A 25565-nucleotide genomic window follows, 5' to 3' on the forward strand; every position below is an offset into this window, starting at 1 on the left:
GCGCAAAATAAAATTTTAAGGCAAAAACAGCACTTTGCAACAATTTAATAATTTATTACATTACAGTAGCATCACGCCAGCAGTCAATAATGCCACTTTAGGCAAAAGTCTTTCAGTATTTCCATTATACATTCTGTTAACAAGAACTCATACATTGGTAAAATTCTTTCTAAGAAAACTTGGCAAATAAAGCTTTGGACTGGAATTGGCATTTCTTTCTCTACTTTTCCTTCCCACCATTTCTTTCTTTCAAACTACAACATTCATATTTTAAAATGTTTTAACTTATTTCAGAACATTAAGATAGCAGTTACATTTTTTAATATTTATATTATTTTAAAATGACTCTTTAAGATACAGTTTTAAACCCACGGGCTAGAAATCATACCACTGTTAATTAGCCGCATTATTTGGTCTAATATTTTTTCTTTATCATTCTGAAACTGGGTTTATCTAATACATTGATAAATTCATACAGTTTGGAAGAGTCAGTTGAAGTCACAAGGACCCAATATCTGCCCTCTTTCAGTGAATTCCAGCAAATCTGTTATTCCATTGGCAAAATCATATTGCTGCTCTCCTGTTAATCTCATATTTATAAAAGGATCATGAGGATGCCAAATGCTAAAAATAGAGATGATCTAGTAACTAGAAAATCCCCACCCCAGGGAGCACACATACATATCTCCCTACAACCTAATAATGTGATGTGTTTTGGAACACAGACATTAGATCTTCATGGAGTTTTAACTGTTGATTCTTTCCCAAGCATCATCAAGTTATGATTTAGGCAATGTATGACTGAAATGCATTCATTCATCACTCATAGGCACAATCACATAAATACTGCACAAAATATGTCCCTGACTGAAACTGAGAGGTACAAAAACATATTTCACTCTTCGTAAAAAGTTTGTGAGGAAATACAACTCTGCGATTGTATAAACACGTTTCCTGATAATACACTGACATTCACAAACAGTAGATTGCACTGCAGTTTGTAAACATTTTAAGTTGCATAAACTTCTCCTTTATTTTCAAACATAGTATAATACTGTCTACTAAAATTCCTTTTTGTTTCAACTAAGTACTCTCACATATATTAGTTTATAATAATGTTTGTTATTAAAGTGTTTTCCACTCAAGGAAAAGAAGTAAATTCCTATGTCAGAGTAACCAAGGTGGTTGAAGAATAGGTATTAGCCAGAAACGTCTAGATGGTAAAATCAATCTTCAAGCCTCAAAGAAGCTCCATGAACAGAGAGGAATGCCAGGCACCACACAGCTTTCCTTCACTCTAATTCATTCTTGACCAGAGCCTGTATGCCTGTTCCAGGGACATTTAAACTCTTAAAGGATTTCTTATGATCTTTACTAAATACATTAAGAAGAATGCCAACCAGTGCCCTTTTGTGTACTGGGACAGGAAGTCGTGATTAAAACAGGTAACATGAACTCTGACTTTAAAATGTATTATAGATACAAATGCTCTAAGCTAGGAAAGGTTTTCCACATCCACAGCCAATGATGGGAGCCTTTCATTCCTCGGAAATAAGCCCTTTTTAGGTCATTGGAAAAGAGTACAACTGCTGCAGCTCACGATGCAATATCTTCATGAGCCCAGAGCATATACAAATCCTAAGGGAACTGCCACAGTACAGTGCTCATTCTTGGCACCGGAACAAATGAAACACACTCTATCCTGCACATACCTGCCAGAGGAGGCCACTTTCCTCTTCTGTGAGATTTAAAAAGCTCCCCCAAAAGGTTATTACTCCCATCACCAATACACAGAAAATGGAGGAAAGGCTGTTTCCAGTTCTCGGCCTTTAAACAACTCTAAATGTCAGTACTCATAGTGGCATATTACAAAGTAATAAACAGTGCACACTTGAGGGCAAAGCACATATTGAGCTCTTGAAGAGCTCACTGTGATTAAGATGAGATCAAGCATAATAGCAGAACATAAGCAAATTTTATCTGAATTCTGTAATGAATATACACGCTGAAATAACATTTAAAAAGCACGGGAGCCTATTCCAAACCAGCGAGAAGAGTTTTGTGCGACGAGTGGGTCTTTGTGTGTTTGAACTCCCACCACGTAAGGGCAAACTCGATATGCATGCTAATGCCCTACAATTATGAAATTAAAAAAGAAAAATGCTAAAGGATGCCAGAGTGAACATCAGTGAGAGCCACAGAGACCCACTCTCCTTTAATTTTCTACAAATAAACTTAAACTATAAATTAGAAACACAAATAATCACGAGTGGCTGTAACATTCAAATGAAGTAAATGAATTGTGTAGGAGATTAACCCCGTAACTTTGTTTCGTTTTTAACAATGTCTTGAGCAGCTCTTTGATGATGGTGGTGTTTATCTCTTTCTTCTGGGCAGCCAAGCCCAGCAAAAGCATGGCACACAGGGGTTGCTGCCCAAGCCTGGGTGCTCTTGGTGGTCCTGCATCTCACCAAGGAGCTGCACGATTGGCTGTGCAGTAGGGTTGTCCTGGGAAGAACCCTCCCTGGCTTCTCCTTGCGCAGGCTCCACGCTGTTGGTGAGGCTCACCTCACAAAGATCTTTGGAGAGAGGGAGGCGGGGATCTGAGTGGAGTGCTAGCCCCCCGTGCTCCTGCCTGCTCACCCCGCCTGGGGGCTCTACTCACCACCATGCATGTCGGCAGCCCCAAGCTCCTGGGGGGCTGGGGCTCCTGGATCGGGTTCAGCAGCAGGGTTCCGGGCAGCGGCCAGGAATTTGCTGTGCCCCTCGTTATAGTTGGCACAAGCCGCAACACCATCTCCTGCAGCTCCAGCAGCTTCACCTGAAGGGAGGGGTGCTCAGCTGTCAGGCCGCTGCTGGCGCTCACCCTCATGCCCACCCCCACCCGCACCCCCACCCCTACCCCCACAGGGATGTTGCACACCCTACCTTCCCCTCCTCCTTGTCCTGGGCCAGCCTGATGATGTCCTCCTCCAGGTGCCGCGTCTTTGGCACTGCCCCCTGGCTCTGTTAGAAGGCGATGCACTTTCCTGCGGGAGGAAAGGGCTCAGACGCTGGGGCCCCTCCCACAGCCCTGCAGCTCCCCCTGCCGTGCCCTGGTCTTCCACTCACTGATGGCATCTCTCTCTCCAGTACTGGATGAATCCAACTTCCAGTTTCTCCACATGCTCCCTCAGGTCCGCCTTCTCCTCCAGGAGGTCCATAAGGCCGCTCTGGAGCCAAAATTATGGGGTCACATCTCAGCAGCGACCTGCCCCACCCCTGCCCTTCTTGGTCCATGCTAGGACTCACTCACCTCCAGCTTCTCCATGACTTCCCACAGGGCCCGGAGGGTCTCCCCACTCACAGACTCGCCCCCAGTCCCTGAGGCTGGGGCTGCTGCCTCTGGCTCCTTCTGGGCCGAGGTGACCGTCTCCGTCACCTGGCCCAGCTTCTCCTGCAGCTCCTTTACTTGCTGCTCCAACTGCAGGGCGCTCTTGTCCTCGTTCTTCTGGACAGAGAGAAGCAAGTTCTGCAGCTGGAGACCCCAGAACTTGGTGTCTGCCTCCCATGGCACCGGGAAGGGTGGAGGCAGGTTAGAAAAATACTCTCCTCTCTCCCGCAGCCACCAGAGCAAAGCTCTGGCTCACGGGTGCCTTTGGAAGTAATATTTCATGTGAGGGCCGCACTGCCCCATTTTACAGGTGGGGAAACAAAGGCCTGGAGGGCTAGGGAGGCGGGCAGGCTCCCCAGGTGAGGCAACCCACCAGCTCCTCGTAGTCGCTCTGTGGCTCGGCCAGCTGCTGAAGCCTCTTCTCCTGTTCCCGAAGCCTCTCCTGCTGTTCCTGAAGCCTCTCCTCCTGCTCGCGAAGCCTCTCCTTTTGCCCACGGTTCAGGAGATTGATGCGCCGATTGTTTTCCACCTGAGCCTGGAGCTCTCCTGCCACTCTCTCCAGCTCCTTCCTCAGGTCTTGCAGCTCCACCTCAGAGGACACTGCTGGGGGATCCGGGGGCAGTGGTTCAACTGAGAAAGGAAGCAGATCATAAGGGCCTCTGGATTCTCAAAACAAAAAAACAAAAAACAACAAAACACCCTCCTCTTGGCGCACAGCTCCTCTCAGGCTCCCCAAACTTGGCCTCACTGCTAATGATTCCTTGCACCCGGATGGTAGCCAATCTTCCAAACCACTTTCAGATAGAGAGCACTGTGGGTGGCTGACAACGGGCCCTCTTTGCTCATTAGGACACTGAGGCTCATGGAGATGACAAGACTTGTCTCCCGGCACAGACCTCTTTCCCTCTGCCTCAAAGCCCTGCCATCCACCCACCTTCCTGGGGCATTCTAAGCCACCCCCACAGCCCTCTGATGCCAGTCCTGCTCCCAGGTCATGCCAGTCACATCTTACCCGTCTGGTTTTTGAGTTTGGACAAACTCCTCTCCAGCTCTTCTACCCGATGCGTATCATGCTTCTTCGCCTCCTTCAATGTGCAAACCTGCCCAAAGCACAGGGGGAAAGGGCCCCGGAGAGAGGGGCTGGTGGCTGGACAGGCTGCCATCTCCCTCTCTGCCCCCACCTCCACAAAGCCCAGACCCAGGACCACCTCTGGCTGCACTATTCCCATTTTAAAGATGCCCAGAAAGATCCAGTGACCTATCTAAGTTGTTGGGGGGGCGGGAGGCTGAAGGGTCAGATCTCACCTCCTGCGACATTTTCCTCATCCTCTGCTGCCACTGGGCCCTCTCTCCTTTTATTTGTTGCGCATATTGATCTCTCTCCAGCTGGACTTCTTTAAGTAACTCCTTCAACTGCAAGAATGGGCACAGAAGTTAGGAAAGGCTGTCACTGGTCCTCACCTGCTCCTGGCCACCTGGGGTCATCTTCCTTCCACATCCCTCCCTCTGCAAAACCTCACCTGTGTCATGTGTCGTTTCAGCAGTATCTGCTCCCTTATGGACTGCTCTAACTGCATCTTCATAAGTGCTTTACTGCGGCTCGAGAACTGGATGGTGAAGAGTGAGAAGTTTCGATCTGGGGAGCCTGGGCCATTCCACACAGTGCCCCTTAAAAGGGCTAGGGCTAGACCCAATATACAACTTGGCCAGTAAAGATCAAGGCATTTCCAAGCCCGTGGTCTGGTTTTGAAAAAAACTCAGTGAAGTTGGAAGGGACGAGGAGAGAGATTAGATAATATTGCTATTGTTATGACTATCACTGTTGGAACCTTTATGGAGTGCTTCAGCAGGTACCTCGCTAGCAATCCCATTGAATCCTCGCAACCACCATAGGAGACAGTTACTATGATTACCTCTCTTGGGTAGATGAAAAAACATGGAGTATTTTGAGGTTAAGTGCTTGCCTAAGATCACTTAGGCAGAGCTAGGATTTGAACACCCAGGTCTATCAGATTCTCTAAGCCCATTTTTCTTGCTGGGGGTGGGGGCAGAGTCAGGAAGGGGAAAATTAATCTTTTATTCACTTTTTGAAAGGATGATACATTCACATAGTCCAAAACTCAGAAGGTATAAAAGGGAAGTATCTCCTAGCCACCCCGTTGCTCTCTTCTGAGTTGTTTATGAACACTTGCAGACATGTTTTATGTATATTATCATAGTGTGTACACACACACACACACACACACACACGTTTCCTCTCTCTACAGAAATGGTAATATACTAAAGATACCCTTCTGTACCTTCACAGTATAAGTACCCAATACCCCACACCCCACCTAGGACTTGGCCAAGACCACGGCCAGGTAAGGGCAGGACAGCCACTTGGCCTCCAAGCTCTGCATCCAGTGCTCGCTCCCCACCATGCCCCCCAACTCACCCACAGCAGCTGACTCAGCCTCAGGCTGCCTCTAACAACCATACACAAAAGCAGTGAGAAATGGCCATGCTGCCTTCTGGGCAGGACACTCCATCCTCCAGAAGGGACCTTTAGGCTCACTCCTCGATCTGCGAAGCCGGGCTCCCAGGGGACAGCGCAGGTGGTTGGACTCACCCCATCCGGCTTCTTCTGCGTGGCGGCGACAGCACAGAGAGCCCGCTCTAACTCTCCTGTACGCTGTGATGAACGTTGCAGGCGGCCGGCCAGATCCCTGGACTCGTCTGTAATGACAGAGTTGAGATGGGGCTCAAAGGACTCCCCCTACAGACCTGTCAAAGTGCCAGGTTGAAGGATGACAGGGTGCCCAGATTCCCACCTTCAAAGTATCTGAGAGAACGTTTCGTGCGATACAGGTCCGTATTTAGTTTCTTGTTCTCTATGTTCAATCTCTGGATTTGAACCTTTGGGAGAAAAGCCAAGCAAGTGCTGAAATGGAAAGAAACACTCTCCGGAAGACAGGAGGAAACTTCACACCCTCCACTCACCTCTAGCTCCCTTTGGGCTTTCTGTTTTTCATTGTTTGCTTCCTTTTCCTATAAGAAGAGGAAGACAGAGCTCTTACCAGGGAGAGGCAGAGATGGCACAGCAAGAGACATGCCCCCAGAATGCCACCAATGCCCCAGGACAGACCCACCCATGGGACCAGGTTATCAGGGGCCCTGTGGGGATGGGGTGGAATCTGAGGAGTGAGCCTTCTTCCCCAGGCTGGGAGTAGGCAAGATGAGACTGGGGCCTCTACATCTGAGTGTCCCCCAAACCCAGCAGTCATGTCACGAGCACACAAAGAAATCACGTTACTTCTTCCAGCTGATGTTCCACTTGTTTCTTCTGTTGTTTCTGTGGGGAGAGTCAAATTAAGGTGATGGAAGGTGGCCCCCTCAACTCTATTCCCCAGACAGGAAGCAGTAGGCAGGGGCCAGGAATGGATTTTAAAGGCAAAGTTCTCAGACCCAATGGGAACAGGAACTGTTCCTATGCTCCCAAGGACAGAGGATTTGGGTCTTTGTTGGTTTTCAGCCACAGCCACAGAACTCAAAGTCTGAATCAGGAATCTCTTGAGAGGACAGCAACATAAACCTCTAGAGATGGAGTTTGAGAAAGGCTCCCCCTTCTGCCAGCTTGTGATTTAGAAAAGTGTGTTCATTTAATAAACATTTACTGAGCACGTATGGGCCAGGTACGGCTCTTCACAGCAGATATAGGATGGAAAAGGACAGACAGGAGCTCTTGGCCCTGAGGTTTCCATTCCAGGAGGCCTTTAAATCTCAGACTCTCAGAACTAACAGAGACCTTTGATACTCACTACCTCCTCTGGAAACACGAGCCCAAAAAGGAGAGGTGGCTTGTCCAGAATCAAAGATCAAATTAGGTACTGAGTCGTGGCAAAAATACAGGGCCCCTGACAACCAGTCAGGCCAGCACTTCCCCAAGAGGCAACAATGCCAGGGCGTGTGTAGTAAGGACTCGAGTAGGGGCGTCTGGAGAGAAGAGAGTCGGCAAAGAGGGCAGCAAAAGAAGAGCCATACTGCATGCCCTGGGGTCCCTCCAGGTGAGTCCTGGGTGCCCCAGCTCCCTATCTGCCCTTGGCGCCAGGGGCCCGCAGCCCCCTTCTTCAGGGCCCCAAGGGGAAACCGGAGCCTAGGATTGGCAGCGTGGAAACAGGGGACCCCACTGGACTCTTACCAAAGATTTGATGGTGTTATTCAGTCGACTGATTTTTACGGACCTCGAGTCCAGGACTGCTGCTTGTTCTTGGTGTGGGTTCTGAGGCGCATGCAGAGAGGAGGAGGTGGAGGAGGAGTTGGGGGAGAGGTAGAGAGAATAATCATTAGGGCTGGGGTGTGTGTGCGCTGTCTCAGCTGGCAGAGAGGCACCCAGTCCCCGTTGTGGGAGGAGGGTGGAGGGCTGGCCTGCGGGGCCACTGCACCTCTGCCCAGAGCCTGCTACCTCCAGATCCTTCAGGGTAGCAGATGATGTAGGGCCCTCCCCGTGGATACCTGTTGCTGACTACAAGAGATGAGAGTGCACATGGAGATGTTCTGTCCCCCTCAGTATCTGAGCCCTCCGACTTCCTTTCTTCCCCATCAACTGGCAACATTTTCTTTTCTGCCTGTCTTGGACCTTTGTCCCATAACTCCTTTGTGCCAACTTCTCTCATGGTTCTTATCTCCGCACCATCCCACCCTGGGGCCCTTTCAGTGACTCCTGATGGCAAGTGACTGTTCTCATTGTCCTGGCTTCCCCTTGAGACTGGGGATGAGGAAACTCAAACAGCAAAGACCATATCCTGGGTGTCCTGGGTGTTGACAGCAGGCCATGTACTAGGGATTAACATAAAATCAACAATTATAAATCTCATTTAAACTTCACAAATACAAGTCAAACAATACCACCTCTATTATACAGATGTGAAAAGAGAGGCCCAAAGAGCTCAAGCAACTTGCCATAAATCATATCCCTAGCAGACGGAGAGGCAGGATTCAAACCCAGAATTCTTTTTTTTTTTGAAACGGAGTCTTTGTCTTCCAGGCTGGAGTGCCGTGGCGTGATCTCGGCTCACTGCAAGCTCCGCCTCCTAGGTTCACGCCATTCTCCTCCCTCAGACTCCACAGAAGCTGGGACTACAGGCGCCCGCCACCACGCCCGGCTGTTTTTGGTATTTTTTAGTAGAGACGGGCTTTCACCGTGTTAGCCTGGATGGTCTCGATCTCCTGACCTTGGGATCCACCTGCCTGGGTCTCCCAAAGTGTTGGGATTACAGGCGTGAGCCACTGTGCCCGGCCAAATCCAGAATCCTTAACTAGTACCCAACAGTCCATCCACAATCTTAACAATTGCCCTCTACTGCCCCTTGGGTCCCCTGTCCCCAGGAGCCTGTCCAGGCAAGACTCACAGCCTCAGATGAGTGGCAAGCACCAGAAGCGGCTGTCTCAGGGTTACTGCCATTTGCTTTCCTGTTCCTCTTCGCTGCTGCTGGAACACCAGGGCTGTTTCTCTGCCAATATTCTTTTAACTGTGGGAAAGAAGAGCAGTAATACTCATGAGAACTATCAGCCCCTACAGCCACATCCTCCTTTATAGTTTTTATAAAATACTCATATACCATCTGATTTAATGACACCAACCACTCTATAAGGTGTCACCATCATTTAGGGACAGAGAAGGATTGATATCATGGCTAGAAAAAAAGAAAAAAGGAAAAGAAAAAGGTGATACTGGAACTTGGAAACCCAGTCTTCTGACTCTAAGCTCTGGGGTTTTGCCAAGAATCAGCAGCTGCCAGGGACCAAACCCAGAGGCAGAGGTAGAAAAGGAAACATGAAGTAGGCAGGAGCTGTATGTCATGTGGTTTAGAGTCATACATCCTCACACGTCTGTTAGTGGGAAGAAGTGCACCAGTACCTCCCAAACTTTTATATCAATGTGTCCTCATGGCAGAAGGCAGCCTTTCAGTGAAATCTGGGAATTTACCAGAAAGAGGACAACCCAAGCCTCATTTCAGAGAGAAGTCTGGCATACTCTTAGAAACCTATGGGACTGCCATCCCTAAGTACATTCATGTTTGTTCTCTTGATCTCAAGAGAATCAAAGGAAACTGATGCTTCAGAAAGATGTCCCACATTTATCCTGTGGTACTCAAAGCACCCCAGGTTAAGACAATATGAGGAAGATTCAAACTGTCAAGTTCAGTTTCCCAAGGTCTATTCCACAGAAGATGAGGAAATCTCACTTCAGAGACCACTGACTGAAGGGCAGTCTGGTCCCAGAACCATGGAGAATGAGAATATGAGGTGGAGAACTCAGAAAAAAATGTTAAAATCTCTCTGGAAAGTAGAAGCCTGGGAGAAAACCAAACCAAACCAAACCCATTCTCCAATTGCCATCCAGAGATACTGTCAACGTTTTGAGTTCACGGGGGAAGTGTAGGCTTTTCCCACCATCAACATCTGTAAGGGAGTGAGGCAGCCTGAAACCTCTTGCTCCTGGGTCCCATAGTCTCCATTCCCCTTCCAGCTGGAAATTTCTGCTGTGACCAGAAGAACCAGAAATGGGGTGACAACGCTTAGGGGACTGGGCCATAAGACCAAAGCCAGTCTTGCAGTAATGACAGTTAGTAGACAGACTGTGACATCACTACATTCTACTCCTCCTAGTGCGGGGGAGGGACCACATCAGCGCGATGTCCGAGTCGCCGCTCCACGATGCGGGAGGGAAACACAGGGTTGTGACCCAGGTCCTTAGAGACGCCAGTGGAAAGAGCCCAGGGAGGTCGACCTTGAGGCAGCAGGAGGGGAGGGCAGAGTCTGCAGCAGGGAGCCCCAGGAGTCACCAGCCCAAAGTCACCCAGGGACAAGCGGCGAGGGCGGGGCCTGGGGCTGGGGGGCCCAGGTCCTTGGAGACGTGAGCCCAAAGAGCCCAGGGAGGTCCAACTTGGGGTGGCAAGAGGTGAGGGCCCAGTAATGGAGCAGGGAGCCCCAGGAGTCACCCGCCCAAAGTCACCCTGGGGTGATTGGCGAGGGCAGGGACTGAGCTGTTTGCTGAAGGGGCAGGGCTGACTGACAAGACTTTTGTAGGGGGAGCCCAGAAGTGCTGGGGTTGGGGGGCAAAGTCCAGTGTGCCTCAGGAGTAGTATGCACTCTGGCAGTGGTCTTGTCGTCGGAGGGGATCTGTGGCTGGGTTGGGGGGCCATGACCTGGTACGTCTTTACCTTTTTCTTAGCTGCAGCTAATTTGCTCTGTCGAGTTTCTTCTGCCATTGTGGGGTGGGGAGGGAGGCGGGCTTGGGGCCACGACAGCAAAATCCCAGCGAGCACCGATCAACGCCTCCAGTCACCTAGCAGGCAGCTGCGTAACTGAGCCAGAGGAGGCGTAACCAGGGCCACAGCAGAATGCGGAATAGGGGTGTGGCCTTAATGCTCCAAGCCCATTGGTCAATGAGAAAGATGAAAGGGAAAGGGGGCGTGGCCAGGCAGCAGTGTATCCAGAGGGACCTGTGGCTCATCAGGAAAGCTGCCCATGCAACCGCTGTCCCCACCCACTCTGAGAGAGGGGAGGGGCTGGCTTTTGCTTTAAAACCTTTAAGACTTTAAAAAACATATGTGTGTACACTTTATATATATGTGTGTGTCTCTCTGTGTGTATCTATGTGTTCCTCCAGAGCTGTCTTCATCAACCAGCTTCTATGCAAGGTCTATGATTTTGGCCTATACCTTTCATCTTCAAATACTGTACAAAAATTACCAGTATTACCTGAACTGAGATACAGATCCTATAAAAGTGGGAAATCCATAGCATGCTTGATGATTAATGAAGCAGACTATATTATCCAACATTCCAATAAGATAAAATAATCAAAATGATTTCTTTTTTGGAAAAATGTTTCTCTTAATTCTCCTATATTATTGTTGTTTTTTTTTTTTTTCTTAAACAGGAAAGATGGTTAATATCTGTAAAAATGCAAAGCTTTTGGGCTGGGTGCAGTGGCTGACACCTGTAATCCCAGCACCTTGGGAGCCTGAGGCGGGTGGATCACCTGAGGTCAGGAGTTCGAGACCAGCCTGGCCTCCATGGTGAAACCCCGTCTCTGCTAAAAATACAAAAACCAGTCAGGGGTGGTGGTGGTTGCCTGTAATCCTAGCTATTCAGGAGGCTGAGGCAGGAGAATCATTTGAACCCGGGAGACGGAGGTTGCAGTGATCCAAGCTCACGCCACTGCACTCCAGCCTAGGTGACAGAGCGAGACTCCATCTCAAAAGAAATACAATACAATACAATGCAAAATAAATTTAAAAAGCTTTCAATTTAATAAGCACTCAAAGCTCTTCACCGGTTTAAAACAAATACAAGGCCCATTTTTCTATAATCACCTGGACTCTCTAAGCCTTGCAAAGGAAACTGAATCTCTCACTTGATACTTGGCTATGAGTTGCAATCATGAAAACCAAGAATTGTGTTATGTCACTGTGTACTGCTTGTTACGTGAATTTCACACAAGGCTGGGATCAAGGGTTTAATCGTTCATGATTGGCTCCATAACCTGTGTGCTTCTTACCCCAGACAAACTCAGCTTTTGTCTAGAGTTCTACAATTTATAGTTAGTAGACAAGAGTGGTTCTCAGTAATGTAGTCTCTGGACTAGCAGCACCAGCAGCACCTGAGAACTTTTTATAAGAGCAAATTCTCAGGCCCTACCCTGGACCTGGTGAATCAGAAACTCTGGAGAAGGGCTCAGCAATCTGTGCTGCAATAACCCCTCCAGGTGCTCAGGAACCTCTGGCATACAGCAGGTAGAAAAATGTGTTTCCTTCTGTAGGTCCAAAGCCAGGGATACTATATGTTCTGTCTCGATATGAAACAATGACATGCAATTAAAACACGTAACTCTCCTTGCTACTCCCACCCTCTATCCAATGTGATTTATTTTTATGAGTTCAATAAGAAAACAAGTGGCAATCAGACGTTTAGTCTAAAAAGTATATTTACAAGTATTAGTTCTCATCCAGCCTGATCTCATACGAAACCACTTACATCCTCTTACAGCTAAAGTTTTAAAAAAGTATCTTCACAATGTAAGTCTCAGGCACAGTAGGAGTTCTATAACAAAATACCAAGTAGATCAGAATGTCCATGCTTACTAGAGAAGACAAGTGGAATCATTGGCTATATTTTCAAATTGCGTTCAAAGGAAATTTAAGTTCTGAATTTTTTTCACCTTCATACTTTCAAGTTAATAGAATTCAACCAGAACACTCCATTCCTTCAATCAAAGCCTCTAGCCCGGCTAAGTTTTACTGTACTACTTCTTGCTTTCAATGGATGTAAAGCAGCGTCCTGGTAGGCACATTTTGTATACCTGCAAAGATGCAGAACTAAACAGTTCTTCCATCTGTTCCATATTAAAACAAAAGCCCTGTAAACCTTGGATGGTGAGTGTAATACTTCAGCACTGGCTCCAAAGCCTCAAATAGGAAAAGATACCAAGAACATCACTAGCAAAGAAACCTAAACTCTCGGCCGGGAGCAGCAGTTCACACCTGGAATCCCAGCACTTTGACAAGCCAAGGTGGGAGGATTACCTGAAGTCAGGAGTTCAAGACAAGCCTGGGAAGCATTGTGAATTCACATCTCCACAAAAAATTTTAAAAAACAGCTGGGCGTGGTGGCACACACCTGTCGTCCTAGCTACTCGGCAGGCTGAGGTGGGAAAACTGCTTCTGCCCAGGAGTTCGAGGCTGCAGTAGCTATGATTATGGCACTGCACTCCAGCCTGGGTGACAGAGTGAGACCTAGATAATTACATTCTCTCCTGCTCCTGTTTACACTAAAATCACTAAGTTAAAATGCTTTCCAATTTGGCAGGATAAAAATTAAGTGAAATGTGACTTTGGAGTTTGGAGGGAGAAAGAAGGAAGGAACGAAGGGATGGAGGGAGGGAGGGAGCAAAGGAATGAAGGAAGGAAGGGGAAAAGGAAGAGGAAAAAGAAAAGAAAGGAAAGGAAAGGAAGGAAAAAGGAAGGAAAAGGAAAGAAAGGAAGGAAAAAAAGAAAAAAAGGAAAGAAAGGAAAGAAAAAAGACAAGAAAGGAAAGGAACAGAAAGAAACTAAAGGAAAGGAAAGGAAAGGGAAGGGAAGGAAGAAAGAAAAAAAATGAAATGACAAATTACTTACTGGGAGAAAGTTTTAGTAAACTCAATGACAAATAAAAGGTTTGTATCCTTAGCCTATAAAGAAATCTTTAACATTACTCAGAAAAAAAAATGATTTTCAACAGAAAATGGGCAATGGAGAATCACGCACTTCTCACAAAAATAAAAATGGCCAATAGGTATATAAAAAAGATTCAAAAGCACTAGAAATCAAGGAAATGTCATGAAAACAATGACATTTTCTGTATAAAGGTGCAAAGATGACAAATGGAAGGGGGAACCTGGAGCTCTGTCCCTGTTGGTGGGAGTGTAAACTGAGCCACTTTTCCTGGAGGATAATTTGAAAATTTCTATTCAAGACCCTAAACATTATTACCCTCCAGAAATTCTACTTCTATGAATTCAGTCCAAAAATGCTTGCTTGAGTCCATTCAAATGTATATATAAGAAAATTCACCTCTGCGGTGGCAATGATTCAATTAATATACATCCAGCCATTAAAAATGATGACGCCAGGATATATTTACTGCCACAGAAATATGCCCAAAATATAGTAAGTGACAAAAGACTATCTAGTATGATTCTACTTTTTAAAATGTTTACATGCATAAAAAAGTATAAAAAGCAACAAACCAGAATGTTTTGAGTGAGAAATTAAAGACTTTTCTTAATATTTGTCATCCAAATTATTACAGAAAGAATGTGATTTCCTTTGTAATCAGAGAGAAGTGTTATTTTCATTTATTTATATTTAAATCTTTTTTTTTTCTTTTTTTTCTCCCGTATGTGTCCCATGTAGGCTAGAATCCCTGCCTCCTGAGGGAAACCAGCCCATTTTTGGGAAGTGCACTATATAAAGCTGCCCCATCTTCCTTTTATTTTAAGAGATCGGGAGACACTTTTATTTCAAATTGTTTTATTGTTCTCAGAATATATATTTTTTAATATATGAAATTGAGGAAAAGATAAAGGAAAGGCTGACTCCCCACCCTCCTGGGGCTACTCTTCCAATTTTTGCTGCTATTGTTATGTATCAATATTCACTGGGTACTAAAAAGATGGGCAGCCCCTTAGATCCTTTTTTCTTATCTCTTTCTCATAATCCTACTTCATTCCTTCATTCACTTATTTTTAAAAGGGTCATGTGTACAAATACATAGTTCAGAAAATTTTTAAATGTAACTATCTATAAAAGTATGTGGCTAAATCCCATTCACAGTCTTATTCTCCTTGCGGCAAAATCCCATTCAGAGTCTTATTCTCCTTCCACAGCCAAACACTTTTAATTGGTTTTTTATATATCATTTCAGAATTTATCTTTGCAAATACACACATACGACGCCATTCCTTCTTCCTTTTAAAAAATACATACATACAGACACACATACGACGCCATTCCTTCTTCCTTTTAAAAAATACATACAATATATCCGAGTTCTTCTACAAGAGTACAGGGGTCTTTCTCATTCTTCTTTGCAACTGCACAGTATGCATCATTTGGATGTACCACAGTTTACTTAACCAGTTCCCTGTTGGTGGAGACTGAAATCATCCCTATCATTCTATTACAGGCAATAATGCCAAGCATAACCACCTACACACACCAAGTTCATTTCTGAATCTGCCTTTGATGAAGCCTCTGTTTCAATCACCAGAATGTCGCAAGGCTGAAAAATTAGCCTCTTTTATAGTATTCATTATGTACAGCAGTATGTAGCAAAAGACTCCCCCGGGCAAAGCAAATGTACTCTTTGGGGATTTACTTCATAACAATAAGTGGATAAACAGAACACCAAGGAGAACCATTTTTATTTAACCATGCATATGTATGTATACAATACATGCATATGCATAGAAAGCATAAATAAATCCATCAAAGCATTAAGCATTGTCCCAGTACGGTGGATCTATGGAGTGCTTTATAGACTGCCCTCCTTGACTATCAATTCTTTCTAATTTCACAACAGTAAATATATACACCTTTGCAATATAAAATTTCAAAAAATGCTAACTCCAATTAAGTTGCATATATTCCTTCAGTCTTCCCTATATTTGTATGGTGCTTCAGAGTGCTCAAATATCACTTCATTAAAAACATTTATTTATTTATTTTTCACAAATATAGAGATGTCAAGGTCTTGCTCTGTTGACCAGGCTGGTCTTGAACTCCTAGATCCTCCTGGATACTCCCACGTTCACCTCCAGTAGTACAAGCGTGAGCCATCACGCCCGGCAGGCTTCATTTCAGAACTCTTTCCCCAGCACTCCATATATTATGAATAATTCCTTTCTTCTTCTTTGGATAGCATTTTAGTCATATCTCTATTACCTCACTTGTCACATGATAACCAGTGGCTCACCCATCCATCTCCCTTGATTGCTCATGAGCTCCTTGAGAAGAGTCTGATTTTCAGCACCTTGAACAGTGTGCGACACATACATGCTTCATACGCAGAGAAGGAAATGATTTCACTATAGTGTAATTATTCCCAGAATTCAATACCTGTATTTCTAAATTGTTCTAGATATTCTGCCAACAATCTGAGAATGTTATGTTTTTTCCCTAAAACTTCCATCCACTACTGTGTGTCTATGGTCACAGTTAACTCAATTGTGACATCCCCTCTGGCCAAGCCCATTAATAGTTTTTTTTTTTAGGTGATTTTTAATTTTAATTTTTGATTTTGATTGTTTCTTTTTTGTGTTTTAAATCTAGCAGTGTTTGGTAAACTTCAACATCTCTATAACCCTGTGTCTTTGCCCCAGCTGGTCTCTGCTTGGAATAATGTCTCAAGGTTTTAGTCACCTGGAAAAAATTCCTACTCACCCTTAAAGAATCAGCATAAATAGGCTGGGCATGGTGGCTCATGCCTGTAATCCCAGCACTTTGGGAGGCCAAAGTGGGCGGATCACCTGAGGTCAGTAGTTCCAAGACTAGCCTGCCCAACATGGTGAAACCCCGTCTCTACTAAAAATACAAAAAAATAGCTGGGCATGGTGGCAGAGGCCTGTCATCTCAGCTACTCGGGAGGCTGTGGCAGGATAATTGCTTGAACCTGGGAGGCAGAGGTTGCAGTGAGCTGAGATCGTGCCATTGCACTCCATCTTGGGTGACAGACTGAGACATCATCTCAAAAATAAAAGCTTAAATAATACCTTCTCTGAGAAGCCTTTATATTTTCCTATTCTTTCAGGAAGTGTTGAAAATTCCTCAACTTTTGAAACATTTATGCCTCTATTACTATGTATCAGGCAGTGAACTGAGTGCCTAGGATAGAAAGATGAAACTGTAGATCCTGCCCTTATGGAGCTCATGGTCTAGTATGGAAAACAGCCGTATGAACAAATAACCACACTATAGGTCTTCAGAGCTCAAGTCCTACCCTAAATACTGCGAAATTAATGTTCTGTGAGGTTTTGAAAGTACTAGGGCCAGAGACAATATGGCTGCTTGGATGACTTTCCATCCAAGTTAACATTCGGCCCTCATCACAAAAGGAATACATGTGTGCCTCTTCTTTGCAACCCACCAGTGCCTAACACATCATATCACCACTTTTGAAATTAGGAAACAAGCTCAGAAGTCCAAGAGCTTGACCAAAGTAACTCAGCTGGTAGGTAGCAGAGCCAGGTCAGTATGATTCTTCTTCAATATCCTGCCAGCTACATGGGCAAGTGGCCTCAAAATCAACAAAAGTAGAGGTGGACATGCATCAATGGAGACAGGCTCAAAAGGAGGATTTTATACACAAGAATAGAACAGACATGTTCTGGAAGTATATCTGTGGATGTGAAGCAGGAGGGGGCACACCAGGTTTCACCCTGGCCAAGTGAATCTATAATTCCAACCTAGGCCTCGCCCCCTGAGCTCCAGACTTAGCTATCTGTCTTTCTTACTCTAATATAAAATCCACAGGGCAGGACCTTAATCTCTAGCTTGTTCACACAGAATAAAGCAGAGTCTGGCTTATAATAAGTACTTAATAAATACATGAATGAATAAATAAACTATTAAAGAAGCTAAAGAAACATTCCACACTCTTGGGGGAAGGGATTACCATGAAACAGACCCTAGCAGTCACTTACAAATACAGTTGACCCTCATTATTTGTGTATCCCATATTTGCAAATTAGCTTACTTGCTAAAATGTCTTTGTACTCCCCAAATTAATACTTGTGGCACTTTCAGGGTGGCTCCTGGATAGACACACAGTAGTGAAAACTCTGTCACTCTTTGTACACGTCCCAAGCTAAGGTCAAATAAAGTGACCTTGGTCTGCTTGTTTCAACTCTCATACAAAGATGACCTGAGGACAGAGACAGTAGAGGACACTGCAGGGTAGTGCAAGAAGCTGTGGCTCTGGGGCCAGTTGGACGGGGTCTGAATCATAACACTGGCACCTGTTAGTGGAGTGGCCTCAGACAAATCACTTACAATTCTGTACTTCCTTTATTCTTTTGGAAATAAAGAAAATTCAATCTACCAGGATGAGTTGTTTTTAGGAATTAAGATGATAACCTACATGACATATGTATTTATGTACATATTTACCCTGGAAACGAGGGTTTGCTATTTGGTTAATTCAGTGTTCCGGGCAACTTTATAAAATATTACTACTGCAAATAATAAGAATTGGCTGTAATTATTTATAAAGAAATAACAGAGATGTAGACAAAACAATTATTTGGATGAGCTAGAGGCAGGCTTCAAGAAGCTTCTGAAGAAACAGAACTTCAGCAGCCACTTAAGGTGTAGAAAAGGCTTGCAAGGAGATAGAACAGCACCTACAGAGAGAGGTCCAGGTAGGGTCAGGAAATGGCATTTCAGGAAGTCTAGAGCAGGGTGCCAAAGTGCTTCTCTGCACCCTGTATACACCCTGTACTGCAGAACCTCACTCTCCGCATTTAATTCTTGGTTTCCAGTTCTCTCTTCCATTAAACTGTGAGCCCCTCAAGGTCAAGGTCTCTAAGAAGAAACCATAGCTACAGTCCTCTAAATTTGAAAACAAGTTATTAAACACAGATACACCCAAGAAGACCGTACAAAAATAATGTTGGATTTCAATTGCAGTCATAGAAATTCACAACTGGTATACATTTGCAGTCTGTCCAGGATTTTTCTCTGATGACTGCTGTAACTCTGTCAATAAACCCTTTTCATTGTTTTAGACACCGAGACATTTGTTAGAATGTGTGGGAAAGACATTCTAAAAGAGCAAGAAAGATCTTGATCTTTTTTGTGTAACTGATTGATTGGTTGACTGACTGAGATGGGATCTCATTATGTAGCCCAGGCTGGTCTAAAACTCCTAGATTCAAGCGATCCTCCTGCCTCAGCCTCCCAAGTGGCTGAGATTACAGGCGCATGCCACCATGCTGGGCTCTAGTGTGATGTATTTATAAGGCTTAAACATATGGTTCATTATACAAGGCTGCCACCTCAGAGTAAAGATTTTTTTAAATTCACCCTAATAGACTTATTTCTCTATATGCAAGATGCAATTTTACCATAGTAAGACACAAGGAAACATACTGATATACATATATGTTACAAAGAGGATAAAAAAAGCAATATAATTTTCTCCACAAAAGCTTGCAAAATCCTGGCCAAAACACAGTAAACAGGATGTTAAACTCACAGCTTACATTTCTCCACTGAGACCTATGAAAAACAATGCCAGTTTTTGTACAGTCACAAAGCTAAGCACTGTGAGAATTTACAAGATTTGGTTAACTTGTATATTCTCCCCACCCCGACAGACAAGTCCCAAAGGAGCCTAGCAGTTTTACCCCAACATTTCAATCTCCTCCAACCTCCAAAATAAAACCCTCACAGTCCAATATCTGAATTTATATTTTCAAACGTCCAAAATCTTAATCAAAACAAAGAGCAGTGCATTAGCTTTGCCGCCATAGAATTCTTGGTATAATTTTACTTAGGCACATCACAGATGGTACTATTACCTAAAAACATATGGGTAGAACCAACATTACTAGAAACCAAATCGAATATATTATGCAGGTGAAAGGGAATAGGGAGTGTTGTTTTTAAACAGATTCAACGCTGTGATTCTCCACTCATAGGTTAGGTGTGATCAAATCACATTGTGCTGTACAGCTAAGTATGATATATATTGTATGACAAAGTAGGGTAACCAATTATTTATTGAGGATGCGGTGGGTACACAGAGGCATGCCAGAAGCTGTAAAAGACTTCATTCTTGCCCTCAAGAAACTTCCAAGTTTGTAGACAGCCTGATAGAAGGTAGTCGAAAGCAAATACTTCAAGCACTATCCATCACAATTGCCTTAGATATTTACTCTACCCTTCTACAAGCCTGAATATTTTGAGGCCCCCTTTCCTATCTCCCATGGACTCTATGGCTCAACATTCTTTACAGCCACAGGCTTTCCTGGACTTCACGTTATTATTGAATCAACATGTCTCACTATCTGCCTCCTTCGCCAATTAAAATTCCACTTTCCATCCAACCACCACTTTGGCTTTGAAGCCACTGCCTGATACTGACACTTTGTCGATGTAGAATGACTATTCTTATACGTCTCTGTCTACTGATTAGGATCCTACTTTTAGTAGAAACAGTGCCATTGACTTCCAATCAACTAGTTTCAATAATATCCGAAATACTGGATAATATTTGACAATACTCCCAAAACAAATCATGAGTGATGTTCTCTCAAATACACGTATAATCAAATGTGAAATTGAGAAGACGGGGGTACCTTAGACTCAGAGATTGTATTCAGGCCTTTGTAGATGCATTTATTTATTTGACATAATTATGCATTTAAAACATAAGTTAAATTGTCATTAGCCTGAAATTTATAGAGGCTTTTGTTGGTGAGAAACCTATTTTATATATAATCGTTTACCCATAGAAATGTTTTTGATTAATGTTATCTGTTGAAGACTTCAGTTCACAATATTTCCCCGGTTAACAGTATATATGTTTTTGGAGCTGATCTGGAGAATTCGAGGACCACGTTCTAATTGCTATCTGATGCTATTCTGGGAGGACAATTCATTGGCTTTGGGTTGCTGGGGGTTGGAACTTGAAGGCACGTCTGAGTCTAGAGATCTTGCCACTGACTTTTGGAAACTCTGTTGATTCTACCTTTGGAAGTGCATTTACATGCCTTATGGAAGGCCGGACATGGTGGCTCACACCTGTAATCCCAGCATCTTGGGGTTATTGATGAATAAATCAATTTGGGAAATGCTTGGTAAATTCAACGGGACCTCTCAGAACAATGAATTTATATGGCCACGATGTTTTTGTTTTTTTTTCCAAAGAGCATTCGGAAGACTTTCTAGTACACCAGTTTGGGAACTGTTGGTGGAGGAATCAGGGTAATTAGGATTTGGACTATTCCAGGTACAGGTTGTCACCATATTCAAGGAATTGTTCTTAGTCTTTGTATATATCCGAATTAACTATAGCAAATTAACAAGCAGAAATATAAGAATTGGGCCTTGGAGGGAGGGAGAGGGCGAGAGAGGGGTAGATAGAAGTTTCCTATTTTAACTACGGTTCAATTCTAAGCATTCTACAATTTCATTGGATTTTTTAAACTAGGAATTACAAGGGTGTTTAACTTCCAAATTCATGTAGCTTTTGGTTAATCTCTTCATTATTAACTTCTAAACTTAATTGCTTCATATTTAAATTATAAGTTTTATGGTGTGGATGGTATGAATTGTTTTTCAATCTTCTGACTTGCTTAATGGATTAATATATAATTAATGTTTCTCCCACAGTCCACATATGCTTGAGAAGAATATAGAATATCTGATTATTGGGTACAGAGGTCTATATTTGTCCATTGTATCATGTCCATTCACGGGTTATTCAAATCTATATATGGGCATTCTGTGTAACTTACTTATGGTAAGCCGGGTATGTTGAAATCTCCAAACACAATGGCAGACTTGTCAATTTCTCCCTGTGGTTTTATCAGTTTTTCCTCTGTATTTTGAGTCTATTTTGATAGGTAAATAAAATATGAAAATTGCTGCATCCTCCTAATTAACAGTCATTTAGCATCAAGTTGTTACTAATGCTTTGTGTTCCAAAATCCTATCTTGCTTGAAACTGAAGCTCCATCACTTGTTTTTGGTTAATGTATACTGGCATATCTTTATCACTCTCTCTCCTTTATACAAACTTTCAATCTTTTCACATCCTCATATTTTCAATAAGATAGATTAAAACAGCTGGATATTGTTTTATTAGTTCCATCTGTCTAACTGGTAACTTTAGTCCATTTACATTTGTTGTGACTGATTAATGTGGACTTCCTTCTGTCACCTTTAGAACTTCCATTTCTCTCACTTTCCAATATAATTTTAATATCTCCTCCCGGGATTCCACTAAGACATATTTTAGACCTCATTCTGATCTCCCTCTCCCTGCCAACCCGACCAACTTCTGCCCTATCATTTATCCTCATGTCTGTCTGTGTAACATACGGACTTACTTTTTGGAGATAATGGTCTAACCAATTAATCCTTTCTGCTGGTGTCTAATCCACCCAGTCAGTTTCTTATTTCAACAATTCCATTGTATATTTCCTTATTCCATTTTATTCTGAGACAAAGTCTCACTCTGTCACCCAGGCTGGACTGCAGGGGCACGCACCTGCCACCTTGGCCTCCTGGGCTCAAGTAATCCTCCTACCCCAGCCTCCTGAGTAGCTGGGACTATAGGCAGGTAGGTGCCCCATACACAGCTAACTTTTTTCTTTTTATTTATTTTTGTTTTGGTGGTGGTGGGATATTTTTTGGAGAAATGAGTTCTCACCATGCTGCCCAGGCTTGTCTGCAACTCCTGGGCTCATGCCATCCTCCCGCCTCAGCCTTGCAAAAAGTGCTGGGATTACAGGTGTGAACCACCATACCCAGCTATATATTTTATTTCTGTAAGTTCTATTTCATCCATTTTCCTTTCAGGTCTTCCTCATCATTCCTGGTGGTCTTACTGCTCGCTCAATTTTATGAGTCCATCTTTTTTTATATAATAGATTTATTTCACATGTAACTATTTTTTCACAATTCTAATATTTGAAGTCTGTATTCTGTATCTGATAATTCCAAAACCTACAGTCTTTGGGAAACATATTATGCATTGTTTCTGATAATTCTCAAATACAGCGGGTTAACTACTTGAATGCTATGATTTCACTGAATTCATAGTTGCCTGCCTTTAGTCTTTGGGAATCCTACAGGCTTAAGTTAGAGATGCTTTCCTACAAAAAGTAACTGTGTCTGCTTCTGATGAGAGCTGTGGAGACAACTAACGAGACCACTTTACCACCGTACGTAATCCTGACATTCTCTTGGATTCTCTTGGAGAATGTCAGGATTACACAAGGTTCTCAAATTTGGCTCCTCAATCTTGCTCATTTATACACAGAAGACTAGACTGCTTAGTATAGGTGGTGACTCACTTCCTCCTATCCTGGAAAAAACAAAACAGATCTCTCATCTGAATGTGATCACAGACTAGGAAATTCTGAAGGTGAATAACTGGAGGCTGTAGGCAGCAGGGAAAGACAGGTGTCTTTCCTGACCATAGAAATAGGTCAGAAGCTGCCCTAAAGGCTGTGTGCTCCAGGATTTCACTATTTAGCTCAACTACCAGTCCCTCCGTAAGAGTGAAGGGAAGCTTCTTAGAGCACAATGTTGCCTTTAAACCACAAATTCTTGCTAAAAGTCACGGTCATGGTAAAAAACCTATGGCTTTGGAAGGCTTTCTTGGTCATGTCCTAGAATTAAGGTTAAGCCTGCGTTTCATGGTAACTGAACAGGAAACCAGTCCGACCAACATCCTTCTCCCCCGTGGCTTGCTCTCAGCTCCTCTTGGTCGGGCCTTGGGCAGCCAGACGGTCTGGTTTTAATCCTTGCTCTGCCACCTGTGACCCTGGACAAGTTACCTACCTTCAGTTACCTCATCCACAAGATGCAGATATTAGTAATACCCTCTTTTTAAGTTATTAAGAGGATTGAAAGAGTTAATAAAAAGCAAAAAATAAAAAGACTTGGTAAGCATAGGTACAGAGGGGGGAAAAAGCAATAATAAAGAAATGATACTTCTATATTTTCTATAGATCATCTTTGTAACAAGAAGAAAACAAAGCAAATAAAATGAAACAAATTCTCTGAAAAAGAATTAAGACAGGCAGAAGGCTCACAAAGTAATATAAAATATATCTTATGGTTTATGTAAAATTCTTAATAAAATACCTTCTTTGCTCCAAGCTGCACTCTGGCTTTGCCTTTGAGTCAGGTGGCATTTCTTTGTACGATGACTGGTTCTGTCAAGTAGGCACTGCTTCAGCCCTACAGAAAGAAGAAAACATCTCTAGAAAACAGCAGTATTCCTTATTCCCACTTGGGAAGGCCTAACGAAATGGCATATGCCTCAACAGCAGCACATCAGTGTTAAAAAGTCTGGAGTCAAGGGGAAAAAGTAAAATTGGGCCATTTCCAGAATCTCACCAAAAACAACAAACTGACGTTCCAAGTGGCCTACATGAGCAAATTAGAACCTTAAATAAAGGTCACTCTTAATGCCTATCCTAGCACAGATTCAGCACCAAGTACAATCTCATTTTACTGGTTTACCTTTTTCATTCTTGAAAGTAGGAGCTATGAAAAAAAAAACCACTAAAATTTCTTTAAGAGAACCTGCTACTTACAACCTAACTTACGTAATCGAAACACTCTGTTGAGGGTGAAAATTGAGTATTATAAGAAAATAATCACCTGTTTTGTGAGAAGTTCAATACATAATGCTCCTCCACCCAATACATATCTTAAAAAGAAAAAAGGAAACATACAAAATTATCTCGAGAATTATTCTTGCTTAAACAATTTCTACATGCCATTACTAAGAAAGAATGCACACAGTAAACATGAGAAGAGAACATGCAAGCGCAAGCATGAACATACTTCTTAGGGATATAGGACTATGGGTAACTTAAAAACTCTGTTGGCATTACTCTCATGTAATTGCTCTGAAATTCTAGTCAATTGTTTGAAATGGCTCTTAGAACAGAATACTTTGAATTTTTATGATATCAAAAACTAAGAACTTAGCCCTAAGTATTCCAAAGAATAGGGGCAGAAGAACGCATTTCCTTAAAGTACTACCTCAGAATTCAATTCAGTAATTCCGATGTTGCCTGTAACATCAGAAAACAACTTCCTTAAAAGCATAGCAAGTTGGATTTACCAAGTTGCTGACCAGGTCGCATTCCCTCCTGCCCTCAATCCCATCTTTGTGTTATACTTTATCTCCAGTTCCATTTTGCTTAGTATTCATGGTGCTCAAGTTGTCACTGTGGACATCAGAGCCTATAAATATATATTGTTGCGGCTCCTTCCTGTACATCTTTCCAAGTCATACCTGCTATTCTCCAAAGTCTGTGAATCCCGATACTAACAACTTGGAAATTCAGTTTAAGGTCCTCTGCAGAAGGTCAGTTAGCTCAAGGCAATCACATTTTTCTCAGGACTCTTAAGAAATACTCCAACCCCAGAAAAAGGCCCTTCTTTCTGGTATCAGGAGCCGTGGGCCACAAACACAAATCCGACAGAATTTCAGCCATTTACCTCCCACATCATCCCTTCCCTAACGTTCTAGCTAAAGCAGGAAAAAATCATGAAAACACCACCTGCAGTCATGAATCCTCCAGTTTCCTGGCCAAGATTTCATATTCCCTTCAAGATACCTCCCAAAGAGGACGTGACAAGGGAGGGGCACACAGGGTGCTACAGGTACTGATAAGGTTTTATTTCTTTTATGTATATATATTTTTTGAGACGGAGTTTCTCTTGTCACCAAAGCTGGAGTGCAATGGCACAATCTCGGCCCACTGTAACCCCTGCCTCCTGGGTTCAAGTGATTCTCCCACCTCAGCCTCCCATGAAGTAGGGGTTACATTACAGGCGCCCGCCACCATGCCCGGCTAATATTTTTGTATTTTTAGTAGAGACGGGGTTTCACCATACTGGCCAGGCTGCTCTCG

The 25565-nt window shown here is 43.5% G+C and overlaps 1 protein-coding gene across 5 annotated transcripts; it reads right to left on the minus strand.

Moving 5' to 3' along the window:
* Positions 1-33: 33 nt before the first annotated feature.
* On the minus strand, positions 34-24350 carry LOC129013812 (golgin subfamily A member 8B-like). 5 transcript variants are annotated; one of them, XM_054450527.2, is made up of 17 exons: positions 24301-24350; positions 23779-23874; positions 8764-8883; positions 7554-7634; positions 6669-6707; positions 6356-6403; positions 6187-6271; positions 5985-6091; positions 4894-4980; positions 4679-4786; positions 4386-4473; positions 3747-4003; positions 3296-3487; positions 3112-3212; positions 2929-3029; positions 2666-2821; positions 34-2579 (listed from the first exon to the last, which is right to left on the minus strand). In XM_054450527.2, exons 9-17 carry the CDS (start codon positions 4954-4956, stop codon positions 2377-2379), a joined length of 1269 nt encoding a protein of 422 aa, XP_054306502.1. In that variant the 5' UTR covers positions 4957-4980; positions 5985-6091; positions 6187-6271; positions 6356-6403; positions 6669-6707; positions 7554-7634; positions 8764-8883; positions 23779-23874; positions 24301-24350; the 3' UTR covers positions 34-2376. The 5 variants fall into 5 exon arrangements, with proteins under 5 accessions (XP_054306502.1, XP_054306497.1, XP_054306499.1 ...); XM_054450522.2 differs by lacking the exons at positions 23779-23874; positions 24301-24350 and adding an exon at positions 10579-10728 and having other exon boundaries at positions 3296-3490; XM_054450524.2 differs by lacking the exons at positions 23779-23874; positions 24301-24350 and adding an exon at positions 10579-10724.
* Positions 24351-25565: the final 1215 nt, after the last annotated feature.

Source organism: Pongo pygmaeus, chromosome 16, assembly GCF_028885625.2.
Source record: "Pongo pygmaeus isolate AG05252 chromosome 16, NHGRI_mPonPyg2-v2.0_pri, whole genome shotgun sequence".
Taxonomy (NCBI): Eukaryota; Metazoa; Chordata; class Mammalia; order Primates; family Hominidae; genus Pongo; species Pongo pygmaeus.